Source organism: Colias croceus, chromosome 21 (genome assembly GCF_905220415.1).
Source record: "Colias croceus chromosome 21, ilColCroc2.1".
Classification (NCBI taxonomy): Eukaryota; Metazoa; Arthropoda; class Insecta; order Lepidoptera; family Pieridae; genus Colias; species Colias croceus.
Genome location: NC_059557.1, coordinates 8,371,850 through 8,396,419, shown reverse-complemented (window position 1 = coordinate 8,396,419; position 24,570 = coordinate 8,371,850). Strand labels below are relative to the sequence as shown.

At 31.8% G+C, this 24,570-nt stretch overlaps 1 protein-coding gene across 6 annotated transcripts in view; it reads left to right on the top strand.

Moving 5' to 3' along the window:
* LOC123701553 (protein Fe65 homolog) overlaps positions 1-24,570 on the top strand; it is a 44,038-nt gene continuing 19,468 nt past the window's right edge. For 2 of the 6 annotated variants that reach the window (XM_045649063.1, XM_045649057.1), the window contains exons 1-3: positions 1-177; positions 11,110-11,196; positions 17,249-17,387. In XM_045649063.1, the coding sequence (XP_045505019.1) occupies positions 11,175-11,196; positions 17,249-17,387 (161 nt within the window). In that variant the 5' untranslated portion in view covers positions 1-177; positions 11,110-11,174. Of the gene's footprint in view, positions 231-11,003; positions 11,197-17,248; positions 17,388-24,570 lie in introns of all 6 variants that reach the window. The other 4 variants (XM_045649061.1, XM_045649059.1, XM_045649058.1 and 1 more) reach the window with 4 other exon arrangements.

Here is a 24,570-nt window from a genome sequence, read left to right as displayed (position 1 = left end):
CCATAGAGCGTTGCACTAGTGCCGTTCGCCGCGCCATTCTAAATTTAAATTTTGAAAAAGTGATATTATATTTGTGCTGTCTGTTGTTTTTTTTTACAGACTTGAGACTATACAAGAATTCAGTGCCAGTGTTTTTGTGCGAATAAAGACGTTGTGTAAGCTTAAAGCGATAATTAGGTACAAATTAAATTGGATTAAAGTTTGTTTCTATAGCGTGATTCGTTTTTTAAGTAGGTCATTGGTTAAATAATTTTGTGTTTTGTTTAATTTGTTTACCGTGTTTGGATTTCGTAATCGGGTGATAAATAGAAATTATTTCCAATTAGATTTTAATTTGGGCTCCATTGTTTGGCTTTGACCTTACAATAATATTGTGCTTATATTTGAGAAATTAGAAGCAAATTAAAAATATTAACGTCTTCTCATATTTTTGTTTTTAAAAACGTACCTAGTACCTACTTACCTACTTTTTCATGAAATTAATTTTTTGCACAAATACATCGATGAGTGGTGATGTTAGAAGTGAAAATGCATTTGCACCACGTCCCGTTGGACATAACTTCACATAACTAGGTAGGTATGTTATGTTATAAAACAGCAATGCAAATATCCAATTAATGTGCTAAGTCCGTCTTAACCAAGATTATGGTACAGCTTAGCCACAAAGCCTTTTGTAACATAAGTACAACAATAGATATTTTCTGCGCTTTTGTCGGTTAAGAAAATAATTTTAATGACGCACGCGAGAAATTATTTTAATTTAACTTAAACAATGGTGTTTATTTCGCTTTTAATAGTCCGAAATTGTAGTTTTAATTACGCATTTCGTGGGTAATTTAAATAATAAAATATCTTTTGTTTTTAAAGTTAATAAAACGGTTTTTTATCTGTGTCGTTTTCAATAGGTATGTATTTAAATATTTTTCCGTATAAAAGTGTAGTCTGTGTGCAAATATTAATTTTATGAATAGGTTTGGTACCTACCTAGGTACCTATATTTTCAAGGAGTAAATTGATATTCGAAAAATTGTAGGTTTAGCCTATAGGTAGGTAGGTACATAGTACATACTTACCAAAGATAATTTCCAGTAGGTACCTAGGTAGGTAGGTACGTACCTATCTGTACTATTTGCAATACGCTCTTTTTTTGTATCTATAATATTATTAACACTCATACACCTTATATATAATACTCATACCTAGGTAGATTATAAACCATTTTTTATAAAACAAAACATCTACTGTTAGTTGTTACATCCATAACTAGGTAGGTACTTACCTAAACATAGGGTATTGTTGATAAGATCTTTAGTTTTTTACCAACTTTCATTACGCGGCAAAGCGCGGTCCAACAAACAGCGCATTTTCATGTTTACAAGCTTAGTTTACAAGATAGAATTGGTCTGTAGGTCCTACTACTCCTTTAAGATATCTATGAATTCACTTTTAAGCAAAAACAGAAAACAATTCGATTAAAATTAAAACTAAAACAAAACCGCGTGTTTAAAGTCAGTCTACATTTTACCTATGACACAATCTAACTTCACCTAAAACAGTAAAAAATAATTCCAAATAGCCTTTGTTGAAAAACACGTCACGGAAATGATGAATCACAAAATGAATTAAGTGAACGCTAAATGGGCTGTTGATGATTGATCGCAAAACAGTCCGACCCCGTTTTTGGCTTGCGTGCAGTGCGTTGCCCTACGTAATGCGCCTATTGTGGACGGGCCAGTTTATGCATCTTATGTAAGGGATAGTTAAGATTATTATCCTGGTAGGTATCACGTGCGAATTCAAATTCTACATATTTTTCGGTAACATTTTAACCTCAAACCTATAACAAAAGATTTTAAAATATAAAATCTATTAGAATAACTACAATTATTCATACTAATATTATAAATGCGAAAGTAACTCTGTCTGTCTGTCTGTTACTCAATGACGCCTTAACTACTGAACCAATTTACATGAAATTTAGTATAGAGATATTTTGATACCCGAGTAAGGACATAGGTTTTATCCCGGAAATCCCACGGGAACGGGAACTATGCGGATTTTTCTTTGACTGCGCGGGCGATGCCGCGGGTGGAAAGCTAGTAAACTATAAAGTAAAAAGGTTGTCAGGTAAATACCAGTTTATTGTCGTGATTTATTTTCATAATTCTTGACAAAAATAGTTTTAAATTTACGAACGTAATATCTATCTCTACGAGTAAAAATAACAAAAAATGCTAGTCATCAACACTGGTCATCAATTAATTATTTGTGAATGGTCATTGCTATCTACAAATACGAAATAGTCATGTGAAATGTGTGAAACTTAGAAAATTTAAAACGTGACGGTGTGAAAATTACCAATGAAAACTTACCAATATAATTTTCGCGCCATAAAATTAAACGTACTCGGAGAAATTGCAGAAAGTTGTATATTTATTTCATTACACGATAATGTAGATAAAATATAAAATTTAAATATACCTATGTACAGACATAAAATTTCTCTTCATCTAAAATTAATAGCCTACCAACGGTAATTGGTCTTAGCGTGATGATATACAATATACATATTATATCTTACGCCCTATAGCCCATTTATCGAGGATGGACTATCAATAACACCGAAATAATTTTTCAAATCGGACCAGTAGTTCCTGAGATTAGCGCGTTCCAACTGAACTAAAGTCCTTTCAAATATACTAAATACAGATATAATAAATCCTAACCCAAATAAATCCAACCAACTTCAGGCATGAAAAGAGTCATACAATAAATGAATCTGGGACAGTTAGGTCGTTGGCCTGTTAACTATATTGATGTTATGTTTCTGTTTTCGCAAAGATGGACGCCAGTTTTACATACTATTCTATATATATATGTAAAGAAGCCCTGTGTCATGATGTTTGTCCGCGCTAAGCTCAGAAAAAAAAAGTGTGCATGTACTAGTGTACACACGTAAGAAGTGAAACTTCTTTATGACCTTATTTTTCAAAAATAATTTACTATATATTACAGAAATACCTCGAATCATGCGTGGTAGGGATAAGAAAAAGATAGCGCGTAACGGAAAAATGTCACGCGTAACGAAAAATCAAAAAATGTTACACTAAATTTTTTTCCAACCCCGATAAAGAAGTTTCACTTCAAAAATTATGTCACAACATAATATTGTGTCGCAGTCGTCTGGTTGAATCTGCTATTATTTGATTGTGTCACTAGCACACATTGAATGACGACATTTAATTGAATGCCTAGGACACCTCACAAGAGGCGGCGACTAATAATTAGGCGAATAATTAGGTACCTATATCATGTTTACATTGCATCGTGCACGTCAACAATCCCAATTTTTGATTTAAAACAGTTCTCAGTAATACCACAGACTAATAATAATATACTACTTACTAGTATGTAATACTTTATTCAAAGAATGCATTCTATTTCACGCAAATTTCTCCAATATCTATTTTGTTCATAGAAGAGATAAAGTAAAACATTTTTATCACTATCAATTAATTTCAAGAGCAAAAACTAAAGCTATAATAAATCTTTTAAAATAAAAGTCCACTTTTGATATAAAAGAACACGGATATAGTAAAAAAATAAACAAGTTGAAAGGTGACTTCGCCGGCGTTTGTTGACGACCTTGGGTATTATGAAAGTAGATTGTTGATATTGTTTTAAATCTGCTAATTCGTATAGCCAGTGCGGATGTAGTGGTTTTGATGCTATTTTGAAATGAGAAGCTTGTAGGTAGACAAAAACTCGTGTTTATTTTTATCTATTTACTAGCTGCTCCGCGCGGTTTCACCCCCGTAGCTCCGCTTCTGTTGGCCGTAGCGTGATGATATATAGCGATAAATGGGCTATCTAACACCCAAATAATTTTTCAAATCGGACCAATAGTTCCCGAGATTAGCGCGTTCAAACAAACAAACAAACTCTTCAGCTTTATAATATTGGTATAGATTTCTAGCAATAAAATAAAAACTAAGGTCTTCGATGAAATGTTTGTTCTAGAAACATTATTTCTATTTAATAATTTTTAATTAGAAAATACACTCATTATTTTCATCAATTTCAATAACTTGAGATTACAGTTATATTATAATAAAAAGCTAAACGGTACCAATTGTAAATTAAATAAATAAATTTAAAAACAAAACTAGCATATCCATAACAAATAACAATCTATTAAAAATTATTTTTACAAAAATTTAATTAAGTAAGTACCTAGTACTGTTATCACCAGTCGAAAAAGGGTGAACACTACGCATTTTATTTACTCGGGTCACTTAATAAAAATTACGGATATCGAACCTACGACCCTAAACTATTATATCTTCTACCAATGAGCCATTAGTAAGGTCAAAGTGAGGTCAGCAGAGTATTAATATGCTTAACATTTTTAACCCCTTACCGCATACAGAGCCATATATGGACGACGAAGTTTATGAATTTTTTATAGGCTAACTATAAACAATATCTAAAAAAACTACCTTACATCTTAAACAGCATTTCATCGAGAATTGGAATGTAATTAATTTATACAGTGTAAATATTATCCATCAGATATATTATAGATTTAGTCTAGCGCGTGCGACGGTTTGGGTGCGCGGAAAAAACCGTGATTTTCAAATTAAGATTTCAATATCAAAAAGGTGAGTAAAGCCATGAAAAAAAATATTACTTCATTCTTAAGTCTTTCTAAAATAAGGTAAAACATTTGGTTAGGTTGTTTTTTTTTGCTTTAATCATGTTTTTTTGTACTTTTCCAAATCTGTCATATTTGGCTTCGTATGCATTCCGTCCAAAATATATTATGTCATATGTGGCTGGGTATGCATTCAAGGATACTTTCTTTTTCTTTCGTTCCAGTATCGATCCTAGACACTTTTATCTCACTATGTAAATATATCATCATCAATAAATAGACTCATGCTATATGCCACTGTATGATTTTTAATTAGCCGTTTCAGAGCAAATGCGAAAGTCAGGGAAAGCTCTTATTACCAAAAGACGTGGTCGTCTCTCAAAAACTTAGAAACATCGGCATCTCTGGAGTCTCCTCAGTATTTCTGACTCGCCAATTACCGCAAAAAAGCTACGAAAAACTCCTGCAGGATATCTAGATTTTAACTTTGATTCTGTACGATCTGATGGGATTAGTCATTACCAAATTTGGAAGAAGAACGCCTGTCAGCTATGCCTATATTGTTCCAATTTCGTTCCTACACGTTATGTGAAAAATATAACGTGTTTTTATGTTATAATGACAAACGTAATTGTTTTAAGCAATTTCACGAAGTATATGTTGGCTGTGATTGTGGGTGTTATTTAGGTATCCATATAAAGTACTAACATTTCGCCCGCGGCCTCGCCCGCGTTTTCAAAGAAAACCCCGCATAGTTCCCGTTCCCTTGGGATTTTCGGGATAAAACCTATCCTATGTGTTAGTCCAAGTTACCCTCTATATTATGTGTGTTAAATTTCATAGAAGTCGGTTCAGTAGTATTTGCGTGAAACAGTAACAAACAAACACATACACATACATCCACCCTCACAAACTTTCGAATTTATAATATAAGTAGGATAGGATTTATGTAAAGTATATGTAGCATATCAGTTGACTAAGCATTCAGGATACAAGCTTAAGTTTAGTTTGGGTCTTAGCAACCGTGTGTGTGAAATTAGTCCGGAATATGTTTTTATTTTATTAATTAGTTACTTTTTTCTAATTGCATGCGAAGCCATATATGACAGAAAAAATACAACAAACACTGCATACGAGTCCATATATGGCGCCGTTATATATTTTCTATAATATAAGTAAATAATTTTTTTTCTCAATTTGATCTCATAATGTAAGGTCTAATAAACACTTTTTTGCAAAAAAATAATTTTTATTTCATCTCCTTAATAATTCATGCAATAAGGGGTTAATAAAATGGCCGTTATAGGTATTATAATAATTTTATTTAAATATTATGCTGACCTTTAGAATATAAAATTTCGATGTTAATCATCTTTTTTGTGCTCAGTTTTACGCGAATTTTTAGAAATTAAAGATTGCAACGGATTTTATTTACGGAATAAATAATTAATTTTATTTAGAGCATTCATTACTTTTTGGCGCCAAAATTTTGTTTTTTTTTTTTTTTTTGTACTTACCAGTGCCACTCACATCAAAATACAACAGGTGAAGCTTTAGAGAGTTCCATAGAAATATTACCTAAATAAACATTAAACATACTCAAAAAACATAACCATCCTTCCGTCGCAGTCGGGAAAAATAAATACATCGCACCTTGTACGGTACAACCTTGACTACATGGGGTACAAGTTGTACCCCATTTAATCATCACCTTCATCCTTGATATTACGTCATATTTGTTACTTCAGAAACCTGTAGTTATTAAATTATTAATTTTTATATTATTTTACAACTATGTACAGATATTATTTTGTGTTGCGGTGGTTCCATATGGATATTTTAAATTTTTCAAACAATTTTGGTTTTTGACCAGAAAAATTACATATAAACAGGTTTATACATACAAAAAAAGCATATTTACAAAATTTAAGCAATTATATTCATAAGTCTAGTGAGCTAGATTCTTTATAAAAGCAATAATTATTCTATGGACGAGAATAATTGGCGGATAGACGCTTTTTCATGCGTTTTTTATTTCTTCCAACGAAATACTTTAGATTCGCAATTATTAACAGGAAACTTTAATTAGGTACGAGGAAAATATATTCATATATATACATCTTTATAGTTTTATTTTTGCGTGCAAAAATTCAAATAACACTTTAATGTTTTTCTTATACCTACCTACTTACTGTACAGATAATATAATACTGTACACTTACTGCCTAAGCTTACTGCTTATGTTCGAAAATATTAAAAGTCAATATTGTTAATAAATAAAGAAAATAAGTTATGTTTTTAGTGTAATAAATTCCCTGCTTGTCATAAAAATGATTGATAATAACGGAAAAGCAATAAAAGTAATAAAAACATAAAACATAACATTAATGAATAATAATTACCTTGACCTTACGAAACGATACATATTACTATTATATTTCATTTGTAATTTGTTACATATTAATCAAAAAATATCTTTACAAGTGATAACTGCGTTAAAAACAACCGACTTCAAACTTGAACTTGCAAAATTTACAAATACCTACAGACAAAAATGCTCATAAAATAAAAACTACTCGGCCTATCCGAATAAAATTTTTATGGGACCAATTCGACACCATACCGCATCGAACAAAAAAAGAATCACGTAAATCGGTTCAGAAACCTCGGAGTAATCGGTGTACATACATAAAAAAAAAAATATATACCGGCCGAATTGATAACCTCCTCCTTTTTTTTGAAGTCGGTTAAAAAGCATATTCATTTATTTATTTATTACTATACCTAGTATATAATATACTACTATAGTACTATACCTAGTGTTTTGTAGTTTTCGTATCCTCCATAAGAAAATTAATTTTCAGGTCTTCAATCATAGACTATTTTTTTGTAAGAGGGAGCCATTTTGAGTCAACTTTAAACAAAAATAAATGACTACACATTGCGATTAATTTAAAAGCCTTCATAATAGCTATCTTCTTAGTTAGTAGGTCAACTAAATCCTCTTCTAAGTGGGATTAAATGGTTTCAACTTTCAACGTATCTATAAGAGCGGTTAGGTTTGACCTGGTTGTTTAGCCTAGGTCAGTTACTAAACTATATATATAAAAATGAAACGCCTTTCGCGTTGTCACGGCATCACGTGTGAACGGCTGAACCGATTTCGGTAATTCTTTTTTTCATTATATTCCTTGAAGTACGAGGTTCTTATGTAGAGAAAACGTAAATATGTACCACGGGCTAAGCCGGGGCGGACCGCTAGTAGCAAATGAAAATGTATTCGAGATTTGAAACATTGAAATTAATTTTTTTTTTTGTTATGTAGACAAATTGTGCTTTCTATTCATTTTGGTTCAATTTTTGATGAAACGAATTAAAATGTTGAATTGAATGAATTTTATTACGTAAATTATACATTGTTGGTTATCGGTATTTTTTGACAAAGCCCGTTTATTTTTAATAATAATAGCTTGTTTCGATCAATAAGCTACTTTTATGCTCATTCTTAAATCAAGGATACTGAAAATATCATAGAACATAAATAAATTTTAAATTACATACACTAGTAATTATTACAAATGAAACATTTTCTCGAATGTTCGCTTCGCCCTCGCGTTCCGCGTCACCGGGCGCGAATGCAACGCGATTAGCGCCGGTCCCATTCAGGCCACAGATTATATAAACTGTATAGTCTGTACTTTGATAGTGTCACTGGCATAGGTTGAAAAAAAAAAAAACAATGAGGTAATTTTAAATTTAATTTGTATTTTTTCGATTGGAAAAGTTTGACTATTTTTTACATGATTACTCGCAGTTTGCTGGCTACGATTGCTTCTCTATTGTAAAAATTCGCAAAGAGTAATATAATCTAAGAATATAATGTAGGTAATGTAACCATTAATGTAACAAATTATTTATTTTGTGTTTGAATGTATGTTTGTCCACGTATTTCTGTGACACTATGAGACGGACTGATGTATTAACTTACAGACGAACCTTGTTAACCTGTATAATTACAGAATACATACCTAAGTTCAATATTTCAAAAGATTCTAGTATCGGTCAGCCGTCGAAATTCGACCTTCTCATTCTAACTCTCACCTGCGTTCCGGTGCACCGTGCACGTATCGCAATTAAACATAAATTATAAATCTGTATTGTAATATGAAAACAATTTAAGTAGGTATTGTATCTATGTCGAGACCGCCTCCTTGGTACAGTGGTTGACGCGTAAGCGTAGCACCGAGGGGTCCTGCGTTCGATTCCCGGTGGAGATGAAAAAAAATGACTCAGACTGGCAGGAATACTACTTGTCCCTAAAGAAAATCGATCAGTGAAACAGTGTATAATGCATCTGCCCCTTACCCGACTTTAAGGGACTTCCCTTTATATCTATGTCGGGGTAAACTCTAAAATGCATGCGAAAAGATCATTAATTACCTACGTAATAATATATGTTCATACTAATTTGTCACATAACATCTCCCATACCTAGCATGTTTATTTTTACGATATTTTTGTTGCTTTGTCATTTAGTTTAGAACAGTCGGTTCCAAACAAACAATTTCCCAGTAATAAAGAAATGTTTTTTCCATCCAATTATTATTATTTCAATGCAACAACGTATATCTCATGAGATAACTCGTTATTAAGATTAATTTGAGTTAGACAAAGAAATTGTGCAATTTACACAGAATTGTTTTATTACAGAAAATGGGAGTTACATAACTGATAGGCTCGTTTTGATAATACATATTATTATGGTATGGTTACCGGTGAAAAGGAAATTGAATATATAAATATAATAAGTACTAAATATCTTTTGCTAAAAGCTTAAAAAGCTGTTTTTAATGAATGAAAACCAATTAAATATCTTGATAATAATAATTTACATTAAAAATTAAAATTGACAAGTAAATCTGGGTTAAAGCTATTAAATTTTATTACATTAGATTCAATATTAGCAATAATTATTGTGGTATTTAATATACGAATTGCGACATAAATTAAAAGTTACCTATTTTATTTTTATCATTGAATTTTATTTTACTGCTTACTTGAAGTTAATAAATCTTACTTCTTAAAAACTGTCAAAAATACGTTCATTAACCGACTTCAAAAAAAAGGAGGAGGTTATCAATTCGGCCGGTATATTTTTTTTTTTTTTTTTTTTTATGTATGTACACCGATTACTCCGAGGTTTCTGAACCGATTTACGTGATTCTTTTTTTGTTCGATGCGGGATGGTGTCGAATTGGTCCCATAAAAATTTTATTCGGCTAGGCCTAGTAGTTTTTATTTTATGAGCATTTTTGTCTGTACTCGATGACTTAATTTCAATGTAGCAAGTAACTTTGATTCACTTCCCGGTAACCGATTGAGCTGAAATTTTGTATACGAATGTAAATTGGATAGCGATGAAACATTATCATGACATGGAGCTGATCTGATGATGGAATCGGAAGGTGGCCATAGGAACTCAGTAATATATTGACTCAACTTTATCGAGTTTGGGCTCGTTTGATTCGTGTTGAAAAATACACTAAAAAGTATTAAATAAAAATAACTGCGTTAAAAACAACCGACTTCAAAAACGGAAAAGTAAGAAATAAAAAAGATTTGATATTATTAATTACTACATATTATTTTTATGTGCTATTTATTAAATAGGTTTGAAGTCGGTGCCAAACACTAAGCACTTAGTATTAAGCCCATGCACCGACATCAAACCTATTTAATAAATAGCACATAAAAATAATATGTAGTAATTAATAATATCAAATCTTTTTTATTTCTTACTTTTCCGTTTTTGAAGTCGGTTGTTTTTAACGCAGTTATTTTTATTTTAACTTAAAAATATAAAGAAAAGTGCATTTAATGCAGTTTTTATATCCGTTAGTATTCTTTCAAAGGTAGGTACAATCTGGATTCCTAGAATTAGGTTGTAAATCTCTGCTCTTTTTCCCTTTGGCCTTTGTGAAAGCTGATAGTGTACTTTTGTGATTTTTGTACGGCTTTTGTCTCTGCAACGGAAAAGTAGAATGATTATGATCATATATTTTTGTCATAATACACTTTCCTTATTGCTATTGCATAGCTTTTATCTCAGACTGAGCGCGGCGACCGAATGTAAAAATTCCGTAACGAAAAAACCTAACACCCCCAACTCCAACCGGCACAGCGATGCGTCATGCGATGCTATGCACTAGCTTTACCGCGGCAGTCCTCGAGTGCCACACGTATTTTTTTTTAAATAAGTATCGAATGCGTGCTAAGTACATCTTTTAGGCAATCTTAGACACATATTTTAGACTCAGACTATTATGTAACCCATTTTTATTGATTTAAGTAGTTGCTTCGTATTAAAATTCAAGACAATGTTACATTACATAAAACTTACAAAATCTGGAAGCGTTTAAACTTACACAATGATTATTATTCGGTATGTGTTTTAGAAACTAGTGTTGTGCCAAGTGAAAACGGAAAGTGTCAGTGCGATGTGTCAAGTGTGAACTACACTATGGGTTTACATAAACGTGAAAGTGAGTATTGGTGTGTTAATTGTTTAATTAGTTTTAAAGTTTAAAGGTGCTAATTTTTAAGTTTTTATTTTTTATGGGTTTGCTGTTTTAAAATTTATGGTAATTTTTTTGAATAATTTATTAATTACGCCGTGAAGAACTGGTATTTTTAGTACACACACACATATACCTACCTACAGGGTAACTTGGATTAACACATAGGATAGGTTTTATCCCGGAAATTCCACGGGAACGGGAACTATGTAGGGTTTTCTTTGAAAACGCGGGTGAAGTCGCGGGCGGAAAGCTATAGTTGTTTATAAATATCAAAACGTTGTTAACAATTGAGTCATTGCAACCAATTGCAACATATCTGACAACTTTAGTTTCTCCGTATTTTTTCACTCCTAATTTTGCATTGGTTGCTGTTATGACATCAGAAAATAATAATATTATATCAACTACCGTTCAATCTTCAATAAATAAATATGACTTGCACAATTTTCTCTGCCTTTCGTAATCGGGTAAAGAAATGTCTTCAACAAAATGGACTGTCATTGTTGACTATACCCGGCGCGGCCTAAGATGATCCCTATGACAGTTCGTCTTAGTGATTGCTCGTATGATGGATCGTGTCGATACTTTACTATTTTATAGGCAAAGGCGTGGTTTGCATTCAGCCACGTCGGTAAACATGTTTTTACAAATATTATAAAATGAATTTTTAACGTCTATTATGTAAACGAAACGGTAAGTAAAACGAAAGTTTTCCAAAACATAAAAATGCACCTTATCATTTTCTCGTAATTTTTAACCCGTTTAACACAGTGTATATTATTTTATCATGAAAATGGAATCCCCCATTTAATTTTTCTATAACTTATATTATCATAGGTAAGTAAATTAACGCGAACGGAAATTAATTAATTAATTATGCTGCGATCTTCTGTTCCATTCAATAGTGAATGAACTATAGCTTAAGCATGGAAAAAATGTGAACTCGTTTCCATTATCGAAATTTGTTTATCGATACTTTCCGCACTAGTCGATAAATGCCAACGATGTAAGTTTTGAAGGACGTAAACGTAAAGTCAGATTGATATAATTTCTCGTAAATGTTAAGAATTGTTATAATGCCAACGGAATATCATTGTAATAGCATAAAGCTACGTAAAAATTAATAAATGCCATTTTTAGACGCCTCCAATACGTTTCTAATTTAATGGTGACGCCATTACAAGTTTGTCTCTTGAGAATAACTGTCAGTGTCATAGGGATCATCTTAGGCCGCGCCGGGTATAATGGTGACGAATAAATAGAAACGTCTAGGAATAAATGTATTTTTAATTATTTTTAAAAATCATCATAGACAGTCAGACAAGACAGTGTTGACTGTACAAGCCAAGCCTTTTCGAAAGAAAGAATAGAAAATGGACATATTTTGCCGCCTTTTCCTAACTTTATTACAAGTTAAAAAATCTTTGCAGTGTATTAAGGGTTTTTTCTTTGGTAACGTGTAAAGAATGTTTAATGATTAATTTATTTACAATGGTAATTCATATAATTAGCTTCCTACAGGTTACATTTTTGATTTACAGTTTACACAACTTATAAAATTAATTAGACCAAACATTGAATAAGATCAAATACGTACCAATAGGTACTTACATAACTTAATACTTACTCATAATACGAGCTTATACGGCCTTTGTAAGGAATGAAGACAAAAAAGTAAAAAAAAAAATTAAATAATTTGAACTTGTAAATTCCCAGTCTATTCACAAAGAAAGTCCGTCTGTCCATCAGTTCTTACATCACCCGGTGAAGACAAGTTATTCGAGACGAGTCGCGACGGTGAAGGTCGCAGGATCGATCCGCTGCAGCTCAGACAAGCTGTTAGGGCTGCGACCTTGCGATAGTAAGATAGGGTTGCCGATAGATATATTTTATTATTTAATTTATTCTTAGGACAATATGAGTTTGCGAAAAGTTGATTTTAAGTTGCGAATATATTGATTGATATAAAATTGATATTACCTATCTATAAAATACAATCCTATTCATTGTTCCTGAGAAATGGAACAAATAAATAACTAATTTTACAAAACTTGTTACCTATGTACATAGGTTATAGGCATATCAACTAGGAAGTTACAATATATCATATGTAAATAATATGCACCTCTAGCATAGAAATAACGACCTCTTGGCATTAGAAATGAAATAAAAGGCCAAACGTGTACAAAATAAAATATAATTTAAATACGCAGTATTCGTGTCACAGGCAATTTAATATTTGCCCCCTAGCTACGGAATGCATGTTATTCAGGCCGTGAACTTGGTTGTATGGATTTTTTATTTCATATTAATTAAATACATGGATAAGGTCATTTCCTGTGTACCTAGTACCTACCTATATTGTCTTTGTTAAAATATAATATCTCTAAACATTTAGTACGTTAAACATAGGCACTTCGAAAAATATTTCGTCTGTGGGTTTTGAAGGCAGCTTACTTGATTGCATTATTTTTGGAACAATTGAAATGACTATTTATTTACTTTTTTTTCTATGCAAATATATGTCATCATAAAATAATTCAGTTTTTGAGGAGCCGCGCGTCTTCATCATAATATCAATAATTATAGTAGAGCCATTTTAATAGGCAACATTTGACAGTTCAACAAAATTCAACAACGTAACCTAGTAACGACGACATAGAATAACATGATATTTCGTTTTGTTAGAACTGCACATTTGCTTAACTTTTTTCAATTACGATTACATATTTATAATAATAATGACCAATACAAGTAATTTTAAGATTTCATTTTACTGATAAACCAGTCTAAACATAATTAACAATTTCTGAATTGAAGAACTGACGTCGTTACAATTTTGTGTCAATAGTTAAACCTTTTTTTCTTTTTAAATACCAGAGATGTTACTCTAAAAATCGAAATCTGACATCTAGAATCGAATGCATTGATTACTTGTGAATAAAAATCATCACAAATTAATAAATTCGATTGACAAATGTTTCAAATCCGTATCGATTAATTCACTTTAATCGATGTTTTTATACAAGTTACATCTCTTCGAAGATAAAATTGATAGACGTCAAATGTTGCCCATTAAATTGGCTCGACATAGGTACGTCTTTTGCAAGATTCAAATGTCAATATAAACACATACAGAGTTAAATTGGCATTCATAAACATATTATTTATTGCATTATAATAACTTTACCAATATTTATACCTATCTTAATTTTAATCCCCTATGTCTCCTTTGAAATTTCAATTATTTTACGGATTGACTTGGACAAAATGAAGCCTGTTACTTGGTAAAGACTTACATTACTAAAACCTTAACTAAAACAAATTAAAAATCGTTTTTGGAGTTTTTGTCTTTAATAATAATTGTAACAAAGCATGTAATGTTTTACGCGATACCTAGACAAACAATTAATTTATGTGTATATAACTCAGTGAATTAAAAAAAATGTGTGCGTGTCTAGTGTACACACTACACACGTAAGAAGTGAAACTTCTTTATGACCTTATTTTTCAAAAAATAATTTACTACATGCAACTTTACAAAAATACGTCGAATCACGCGTGGTAGGGATAAGAATAAGATGGCGCGTAACGGAAAAATGTCACGCGTCACGAAAAAATGTTACACTAAATTTTTTTCCAACCCCGATAAAGAAGTTTCACTTCAAAAATCGTTATTTTAACTTAAGCTACCCCCTCTCTTCTTGCCTCCCTTTTTATAAAGACTAGACTTATAACCTACTTAAAAATAACTCATTAACCTAATTCATATAGTTAGCCTCGTAAACAGTTTACAGTGCTTTAACAAATTGATGGTATTATTTTGTCTGAGATCATTTATTATGTTAATACATGTAAATAGACAGTATTTGCTTCTATGATATTACAAGCATATTACGTAACTATTGACACGCGTGACTTGAATATTGAGATGTGGTATTTGGGATGAGATTTCAGCGGGTTGAAAATTCATAAATTTATTTTTAATATTTTTTTTGTTGAAGATCTTGGTGTATGTGTGCTCGTGGAGATATCTAGTTAGTATTATAGTCACGTAATAAGATGAACTAGAAACTTCTTTTGTCTCTTCATTGAGGCTGCAGTCTAGGTATACTATATATAGAAGAGGAAGATAAGAATTTGTATTGTGTACAGCTATCTATAAAATTTAAGGATTTTTTGCAGCAATTCAATTTTAGAATTTTGTTACACCCCACTTTCAAATAAATAATGAATTTGAAATAGTAAAAAAACAATCGGGTATTTATCCTGCAAAATATTCATACTTTAATATGAAAACGCCTTCTTTTATCCTATGTACCACAACTCAAATGGCCTATAACCATTACGTTTTAGGTGTAGTGGCCCACGTTACAAGTTATAACCTATGAAGATTGTAGCTATTTAGAACCTTACACCTCCAGCTATTAAGTATAGTGTATGATCATAAAAACTTCGTCTAACTACTTGTAAGATTATAATGCATGATTTTAAAAGAGCAACTTTGGAAGTTCTTGCCGGTTCTAAGCCATAGATTACTGCTTTCTGAATCGGTGGTAATTATTATAATGACGTATAAAAAGTGCTTCTAGAAGTATTCTAATTTCTAATCGAATAAATAAATGTTTGAGTTTGGTACAGTGGTTATCGCATGTCTATTTGATGTTCTGGGTTCAATTCCCAATGGAAAAAACGTCTGAGAACATAAGGTTGTTGACAAAAAGGCTCGGGACAGAAGGCTGATGACCTGAGTCAAAGAAAATCGATCGGTCAGGCAGATGTGAAATGCATTTGCTTTATACTCTAGAGGACTTTTTCATTCTTAAAAAATAACCTCATATTGATTCTTATTCCCAGAGAGAATAGAAATGATTGACTTTCCAATTATAGTGGTTGGGCATTCAGAAGGGTTCTTTATCCTACCTGATATCATTTATGAGCCATAATATTTCGATTTATAATAATTAGTGTTTTTGTAAGTAGATATTAATTTTTCTGGTAACTTTTATTGGACATTCAAATTGATCCTAGAGCATCTACTCTAGATCGAAATAAACTACCAAACACATTAATAATAATTAAAAAAAAATCAAATTAAATAGTCCCAATTTTAATTCCACTGAATGCCGGAAAGAAAACTCAATACCGAGTTTTGAAAAAAACAGACTATAAATGAAATGAAATGAAATGAAATTTATTTGTATGAATTATAAATCAAATTCTAGCCCGACTATCTTTAAATAGTCCATTCCAGTCCTAATCCTTTGAATCCAAGCTAGCAACGAAGGAAAGCATAGCCTAACCAGTGAATACCAATGTCGTTACATAAGGCATGGACAGATGTCGGGGCTTCTGTACGCAGCCATAGCAGTGCGTCTGATGCTAGCCAGGGTAATTAGGTGCCGTGGAAGTCTGAGGACTAAGGGATTAGGATGGGATATGTAATCGAGACGGGAGGCTATGGCTATTGAGCTTTAAGTGTCTTGGTATTGATTGCTTTAATGTAGTAGACTCGTAAATGAAGCATTGAGCTTTTTTTATTGACTTAATGAGGTTATTGAACTTTTATTGAAGTTTAAATTTGTATTGATTTTATGAAATGCTTAGGATAAATAGAAGAAGTACCATTTTTTTATAGTTTTTGACGTGCGACGGTATAACGAAATAGAGTAATACCAAAAATGGTAATCAAACATTTGTACTATGAAACTAAGACTACAAATAATGACTACAACATTATAACATAGATAACTATATACATTCTGTTCAACCCTCCCACGCACTCATAGGTGTTTAAGTAGTGACAACAAATAGTTGCATTATGGTGATGAATGCACTTCTTTCAAATTTTCCTCTCCCTTCCCAACAAGGAGCAGTACTCCTCCAAGCTACATTCCATATCAAAAATCTTTTACCCATCCTTTACCAACAACAGCACTCCCAGCTACCATAAAATATTTTACCCAACCTTCTCATAACCTTAAACTTTATAACTAACAGCTCCTATCTTCCACAGAGAATGGTCTGCTCTCGTACGAGAACCCCAACTACCACTTGGACCGGTCTCGCTTCGAGTCCGCGATATACAGCGAACTGTACAGCATGCACGACGACAAGAGCATGGACGAGTACGACGCATATCTTGATAATAGGAGGTGAGTCTACTATTATAGTTATTATGAAGTTTGTGTATATATAGGCTTATTGGAAAACAATTAACGCAGCGAATTTGTATTTATTTATTGCCTTCGTGAGGAAAAAAGAAAGAATCTTCGGTAGGAAAGTAGGATTAAGGATACAGGGCTAAGATATACAGGGTGTCATACTATTGGTATACTAAGCGCGAAGGGACTTTTACTATAGCCTATTTGATTGTTGGTCTTCAGTTATTTATTTTCATTATCAAATTGGGGCTGTGGTGTAGCCGTGAAAACGTAATAGTTAGGCCCATTTGCATTCAAAATAATAATACGGTTACTTACAACAGCAGTGTTTCAATCCAGTAACTGCCAAGGCTTTAGGCTGGTTACAGAGCTTGACCGACCGTCAGTGCGTACCGTCGGTCCTGACGATACGCATCAATAATTGTATGACTATGACACTAATGCGCATGACAATACGCGTGCGTATGGTCGCTCTAGCTATGAACGGTTTTATGAATTTCCATACATATGACAAGCGCGACTGACGTACGCACTGATGGTCGGTCAAGCTCTGCAACCAGCCTTACTATATCACACAACTACTGTACCAACAATATATTACGTCTCGAAACCTATAAAATGACATATATCATGATACACAGCGAAATTACCCGCTCTCCATGCCAAGCGTCTGATTCACTGTGACCTATGACAAACGGTTTGTGATAAGGTCAGGGCTCAGACCATATACAAATAAATATGACTCTATTAGTATGAAATTCTTCTAAAAGTCGCTGTAGTGTATGAAATTAAGCGACTGTAAATTGGTGTGTTTTGTGTTTGCTATCCATGCTTATATTATAAAGAAAAGATGAAGAGTTGGTTTAGTCGAACGCGGTAACTAAGGGTACGATTTGGAACATTCTTTCAGTGTTAGATGGCCTATTTATCGAGGAAGGTTGTATATTATTACGGTAAGACCAATAGATTGGAGGAATGCGGATAAAACCGTGGAGTAGAGCTAGTTGTCAGGATAAAATCAATTGAATAACAATGGGTTAAGGCAACAAATGATGCAAACAACAACAAGGCAAATAAATTATGAAGGGAATGCATGTTTGTTAGGAAATCTTTCGTGCAAGAATAGCAGATCGGATCTAGGTAAAATTAGAAACTGCAGACTGCAGCATAGATTTGCATATCAATTATAGTCTAATTTTAGCCATGAAGTTTTAAGTTGGGATTATTTATGTTTCCGCAAATAAAAATCTCAAGGTGTCAATATAATAAAATGTTATTGAAATTTCCCAACTAGTTATACCTAACCATCAACTTTTTCTTTGAAATTAACCTCTTAATACCACTTTGTCTGGACAATAATTTTAGCTCCATAGTTAACGTGAAAACGATCAATGCCGTGGGAGGAAGGCTAGATCGAAATAGATCGTCTAGGCATATAGTTGTCATTGAAATCGATAATTAGTGGCTCGTGTATTATTATCCGCTTTTGTGTGACGCAATTAAAAGTACAGCTAGAAGCCTGTTTACATTACTGTCCAGTGATCATTTTGAACAGTTAAAACTACAGTCATGAGGGGAATATTATGTCAAATGGAAATAGTCATTAACTTTTCGTTTTTTCGTTCCCGTATTTCGTTCCCGTTAAATATTATTTTCAGTGCTTTTTTTTCAATAAATAGAGTTGAATAATTTGTTTAGTCGTTGCGACCTTTTTCTTTTGTAAGTAGATAAGAGAATTATTGTCTTGGATTTGAACAATAAGTGATAGATTGGAAATTACTCGATTAGATTTGGTATTTTATAAAATCAGTGTTCATAACGTTACACTTCTTCAGAAGTTAAAATTATTTTGTTGTGTTTTACGCTCATGAGTCATGCTCATTACAATCTGCCCGTGACCATGCTTGCTTGCTATTAACTTTTTGAAATTTCGTGATCATAACGGCGCCTTTTAACTGACTGATATTCGTGACCTGGGACAACCGAGCAAATATTATAATTTCAAAATAAATCATATGTAACAGCTCAGCTTCATCAGTTTTCTGAGCATAAATATTTAAACGCCAATAAACCGCCTGATATCCAGTCCGTCCCATTTCCCACTAGGGACAACCGCGCAAATATTACTCAATATAATATAACATGTCACAGCCTAGCACGATATGTGTCCCATGCCCCATCTGGGTCAATTATGCAAATATTATAACCAACAAATATATCATAAAATGTCACAGCCTAGCCAACTGCCTAGACTGTTTATTAAACGGCGATATTTAACCGTCCCACCATATATGCCCCATGCCCCACATGGGCCAAGCACTAGCCAAATAGCAATACGTTATTACGTCACTGAGTTCAGTGACCTGCGGACGGCGCAGTCGCACTGCATCGATCGGCGATGCACCGCGGGCCGGCCACGACACGCTCGTAACGATTTCTCGATTTTTCTACGGATTTGTGCGTTCGTTTATTTATGTAACTGGATTTTTATGTTGATTTGTGCGTAATGTTTAAGAACAATGTTGTTTATTGTTTTTTTTTATTGCGTAATTGAATTTGCTAGTCTTCTTAAACTGTTGTTGTTCATAATATATATTTATTTATTTCATTTTCATGTGACGATTAGTACTATTTTATTCGAAATTGCATTTAGTTGTAATAAATTTTTTGACTTTTTGATTTATGTCTAATAAAATTAATTTATTGTGGTTGCTGTTAGTTTGCGTGTTGACCAAAAATTAATTGTAAATGCGTTTACTTTTAAAATTTTTAATAAAAAAACATTATAAGAACATGGTCAGATAATAAATTGAGCAATATAAAATCATATTTTGTAATTCTAGAATCAAAATGTGTATAACTAGAAATCTAGAATATTATACCTACCAAAGACTACCGAGCATACTATTTTTATACCTGTCTAGGTTTTTAAGGTAAATTATTTAATGTCTTTGTATATTTTTGCTTATTTAGTGTTAGTTAATTTATTTAGTGTTATCGTAGTGTTAAATCATTTATTTACAATTTATAAAATAATATTTATACTTCATTTTTTTAATTTCTAGTTCTATCTAAACAATAAACATACCTCAATCCATTATGATAAACATAATATCAATAACATCGCATCACATAGTTCCAACATAATACAATTTTAAACGTTCGATAAACTAATATTTAGTTTGCTCGTTTCATGGCCCCACACATCCGTAGCGCCCGTAGTAAGGCACGTCTGCGGAACATAATGCTTGTGTGGTACAAGTTAATATATGTATATCGTTTTAGTACTAACTTAAATTTAGGAGTTGAAAGAGTGATGAAAATTTTTAGATTTTAAACTGGGTTTAGTATATTGATTGTATTTGTATTTTAGCGTGGTTTACAGTATGAGATGTGTGTATTGACGGTGATTCAAATATTGGTTAAGTGATCTTATCTTCATATGTTAAAAGATACATATTTTCAATTAATTATATTCGCGTTAATCAAACATTAATAGGAGTTTACTACTAGTGTTTGTTATGTGGAAATGTGTTACAAAAACATAGCATTTATGTACTTCTTTATATTAAAATTTAAATAATTGATTTGGATAATTTATTTCACGCTAATTATGGTTTATTTGTTCGTTTATACAATTTTTTTGTATGCTTGTTAGTAGGTATATTTTTTGTAACGGAAAATATAAAACACAATTTATATTTCTAACGGGTGGATTAATTAAAAAAATACATTAACGTTTTAAAATATTTACCCGCACCCGTAACTTGATCTTCCTTGTAGTTTTCAGCGATAATTCCTAAGTCTAAACAACTAAGTTAATTTAAAATCCGCAGCACATTAGACGTTCTTGATTACAGCTATGTAATACGATACGTGGGGTATCGGGATGCAATAAGCCGCATTAAGTTGAACTTCACTTGGAGCTTCTTGTTTCCCGGTAACTTGATGTAACTTGATGACTAACTAGTTCTCACCTGGGAGCTAAGTTAGAGGAATAGTCTAGATTATATTGATTGCTAAGTTAAGGATTTGAGTGCTTATTTGTAATGAAATTTAAAAGCAAAAGCTGGTTGTTTTCTTAGTAGATGACTCTAATATATTTGCGTGAAATATTAAAATATATTTAATAGTTTATGTCTATGTCTATTCTCCTATTAATCGTTATATTTTTATTAATAACGTTATTTTAGTTAAAAAATATTTGTCGAAGTTCAAAAACTAAAAATAAATCCAATAAAACAATAGTCTTAGATTGAACTAATAAAATAAAAAATAAAACATGTTCACAATATTGCTAGCATCTACCGTAAAATATTATTCGCTTTCACTTATCGCATATAGTTTATAACTTGCGCCAACCAATGCAACGTATAATCTGTATTGGACGAAGTTCGCAAAGCGCTGCGTTGTAAAATGAACATTTTATGTCGCGATAAATCCGCTTAGCGATAGTACGCGATACCGGAAAATAGTTTTCGTAGCCACAAATAGTTATTTGTAGACACATTTCGATATTTAAACTCTGTATTTTGTGTATTTGTTATAATTGCAAATATGTTTCGAATTTTGAATTGGAATTAGTTTTTTCGAAATAAATTGCTAGCTACTGTTATTATAGTCACGTAGAATTCTACTTTTGTACAACACCTGGATGATTTAATAAATACATATTATATATATCAATTTTGTAAGTAAATTATGTAATGCATGAATATCCCGGACATTTATAACATTATTCTTCGAACATCAATCTTTTAGCCATTTTTTGATAACACTGTCTTGTAGGATGTAGATAAATGAGGGGGACCCTAAATGTAATCCTGATACCCTTATTCTAATGTTTTCTATGAAAAAGAAACGACTTTTCAACGTAGTAATAACTCATAAGTATCGAAGTTGGTAACAATTCTTATAGTAAAAAGGAATAAGCTTAATTTGCAATATGCTGCTTAATTGTTTTATTAGTGAGCGTAGGACCGAGAGGTCCTGGGTTCGATTCCTGTTGGAGACGAAGAAAAAAAAAAATTCTCGGTCTGGCAAGACACAGAAGGTTGATCACCTACTTGGCCCTAAAGAAAATCGATCAGTGAAACAGATGTATAATGCATCTGCCCCTTACCCCTCTAGGGGGCATGGGACTTCACTTCACTTCAATATATATACAATTTAATGATATATTTATGCTATTAAAGTAATCAAACCATTTCAAAATCTGAATTTAATATCGCGAAAGATTAACCATTCATTTTAATCTCTTCTTAAGCAACATTAAAGAACACTTATTAAATGTGGATGAAAAAATTCATTTCGCTACTCAAATACTGAATAAACTCCAATTAAAATGAGGAAAATGCCATAAATTCACATTTCGCTGTAGTACTTCATAGTTCGAGCGTGTTCATGCTTCATACGAGCTTTTAAATCTACCCGCAAGTTTTAATGAAATTTTACGTCAGTTTTTAATATTCGTATAGAAGTTTTGGTTTGTAGTAATTATGTAGTAGAGTTTGTAGTAATGATTGTTATTAGATTGTGTGGACACTTTTATTTATTTGTTTAAATAAATTCAAGTTAAAAAAATCTAAGGGCTGGTTTCAGCACTTGCAGATAATTCTCACAGATATTTTAAATTACAATTTATGAAAAATTTCCGACATTATTTGTCATTTTAACTGATAAATAAGATAAACAGAACACACTGGTTACAAACATGTATAATAAAAATTAAAACTAATTATAATCTAAATTAAGTTAAGAAGTAACATATGGAAAAAGTGGAAAACAATAAAAACTGCAATTAAGAAAACAAAAGAAGACAGCAAAAATCCTTTGACAGGCTCTTAACTCTTAAGTAATTGTTTACAAATCTTCAACTTCCAGCTGTTTATCAAAAACCCGTATTTAGTGATTGATAAATGATCTTTACTATATAAGAGAAGTAAATCTTTTATTGTGTGACCGCTTAGTGGTTTCCATTCCATTCTTTTGGGAATTACGACTGCAATCTGTACACAATTTATCCAGTTTTAAAAGAGTCCCAAGTGAATACAGAATTACAGAATATCCTTTGTATTGAATTGTAAATTGTAATTGATATATCGAATTGGCAATTATGATATTTCAGTATTATCTTTGTTATTTTTATTGCCCTTTCTTTTACTTTGTATTTACTATGAAACAATGGACTCATAAAACTGTGAAATATATTACTTACTAGCTTACCGCGGCTTCACCCGCTTTGTCTAAAACCTAATAAATGATATACTAGTTAAAACCTTATTCTTGAATCACTCCATCAATTAAAAAACACCGCATCAAAATCCGTTGCGTAGTTTGAAAGATTTAAGCATACAAAGGGACATAGGGACAGAGAAAGCGACTTTGTTTTATACTATGTAGTGATTTATAATCATGAATTTTCTTAATAATTTTTCATGTGTTGTGATTTACATTTAGGTATTTATGTACACTGCCCAACGCACTACCTATATCCAAAGATAATTCTTATCAATTATTCTCATTAATCTTCTTATATTCTCACGAATTGTAAAAGAGAAATACTTTTCATATATCCTAATTTTCTGTTGGCACTCATAAAACTTTCCTTTAAAATGTTCTCCGTTTCACAAGCGCTCTGAAGTAAACAAAAGAATAAATTTTGTTCAGGAAACTTATTGATGGGGTTTCAGATACTTCAGCAATGAGTCAAGCGAATTTGAACCCTATTTTTGTGGTTTCACGAGTAATTTATGGTTGTATGATTTATTTTTACACTTATTACTGACGTATCCTCCACTAAAACTTAGGTACTACTGTATATGGAGAAGAAATGCGCATTTTATCCTACTAATATTATAAATGCGAAAGTGTGTGAGGATGGATGGATGAATGTTTGTTGTTCTTTCACGAAAATACTACTGAACCGATTACAATGAAATTTGGTATTTAGGTAGCTGAAGATCAGAATAAGACATAGGCTACTTTTTATCCCGGAAATTGTATAGGAACGGGAACTATAGAAGGTATAGATAGTTTCTTGAAGTATAATAAAAAGAAAAATATAAATTCTTGGTTTTTTAATGACAGATTTCAATTTAATAAATAGCATAAAATTTTAAATAATCAATCATCATCGCGGGTCAATTAAAATTTTAAATAATCAATAACGTCT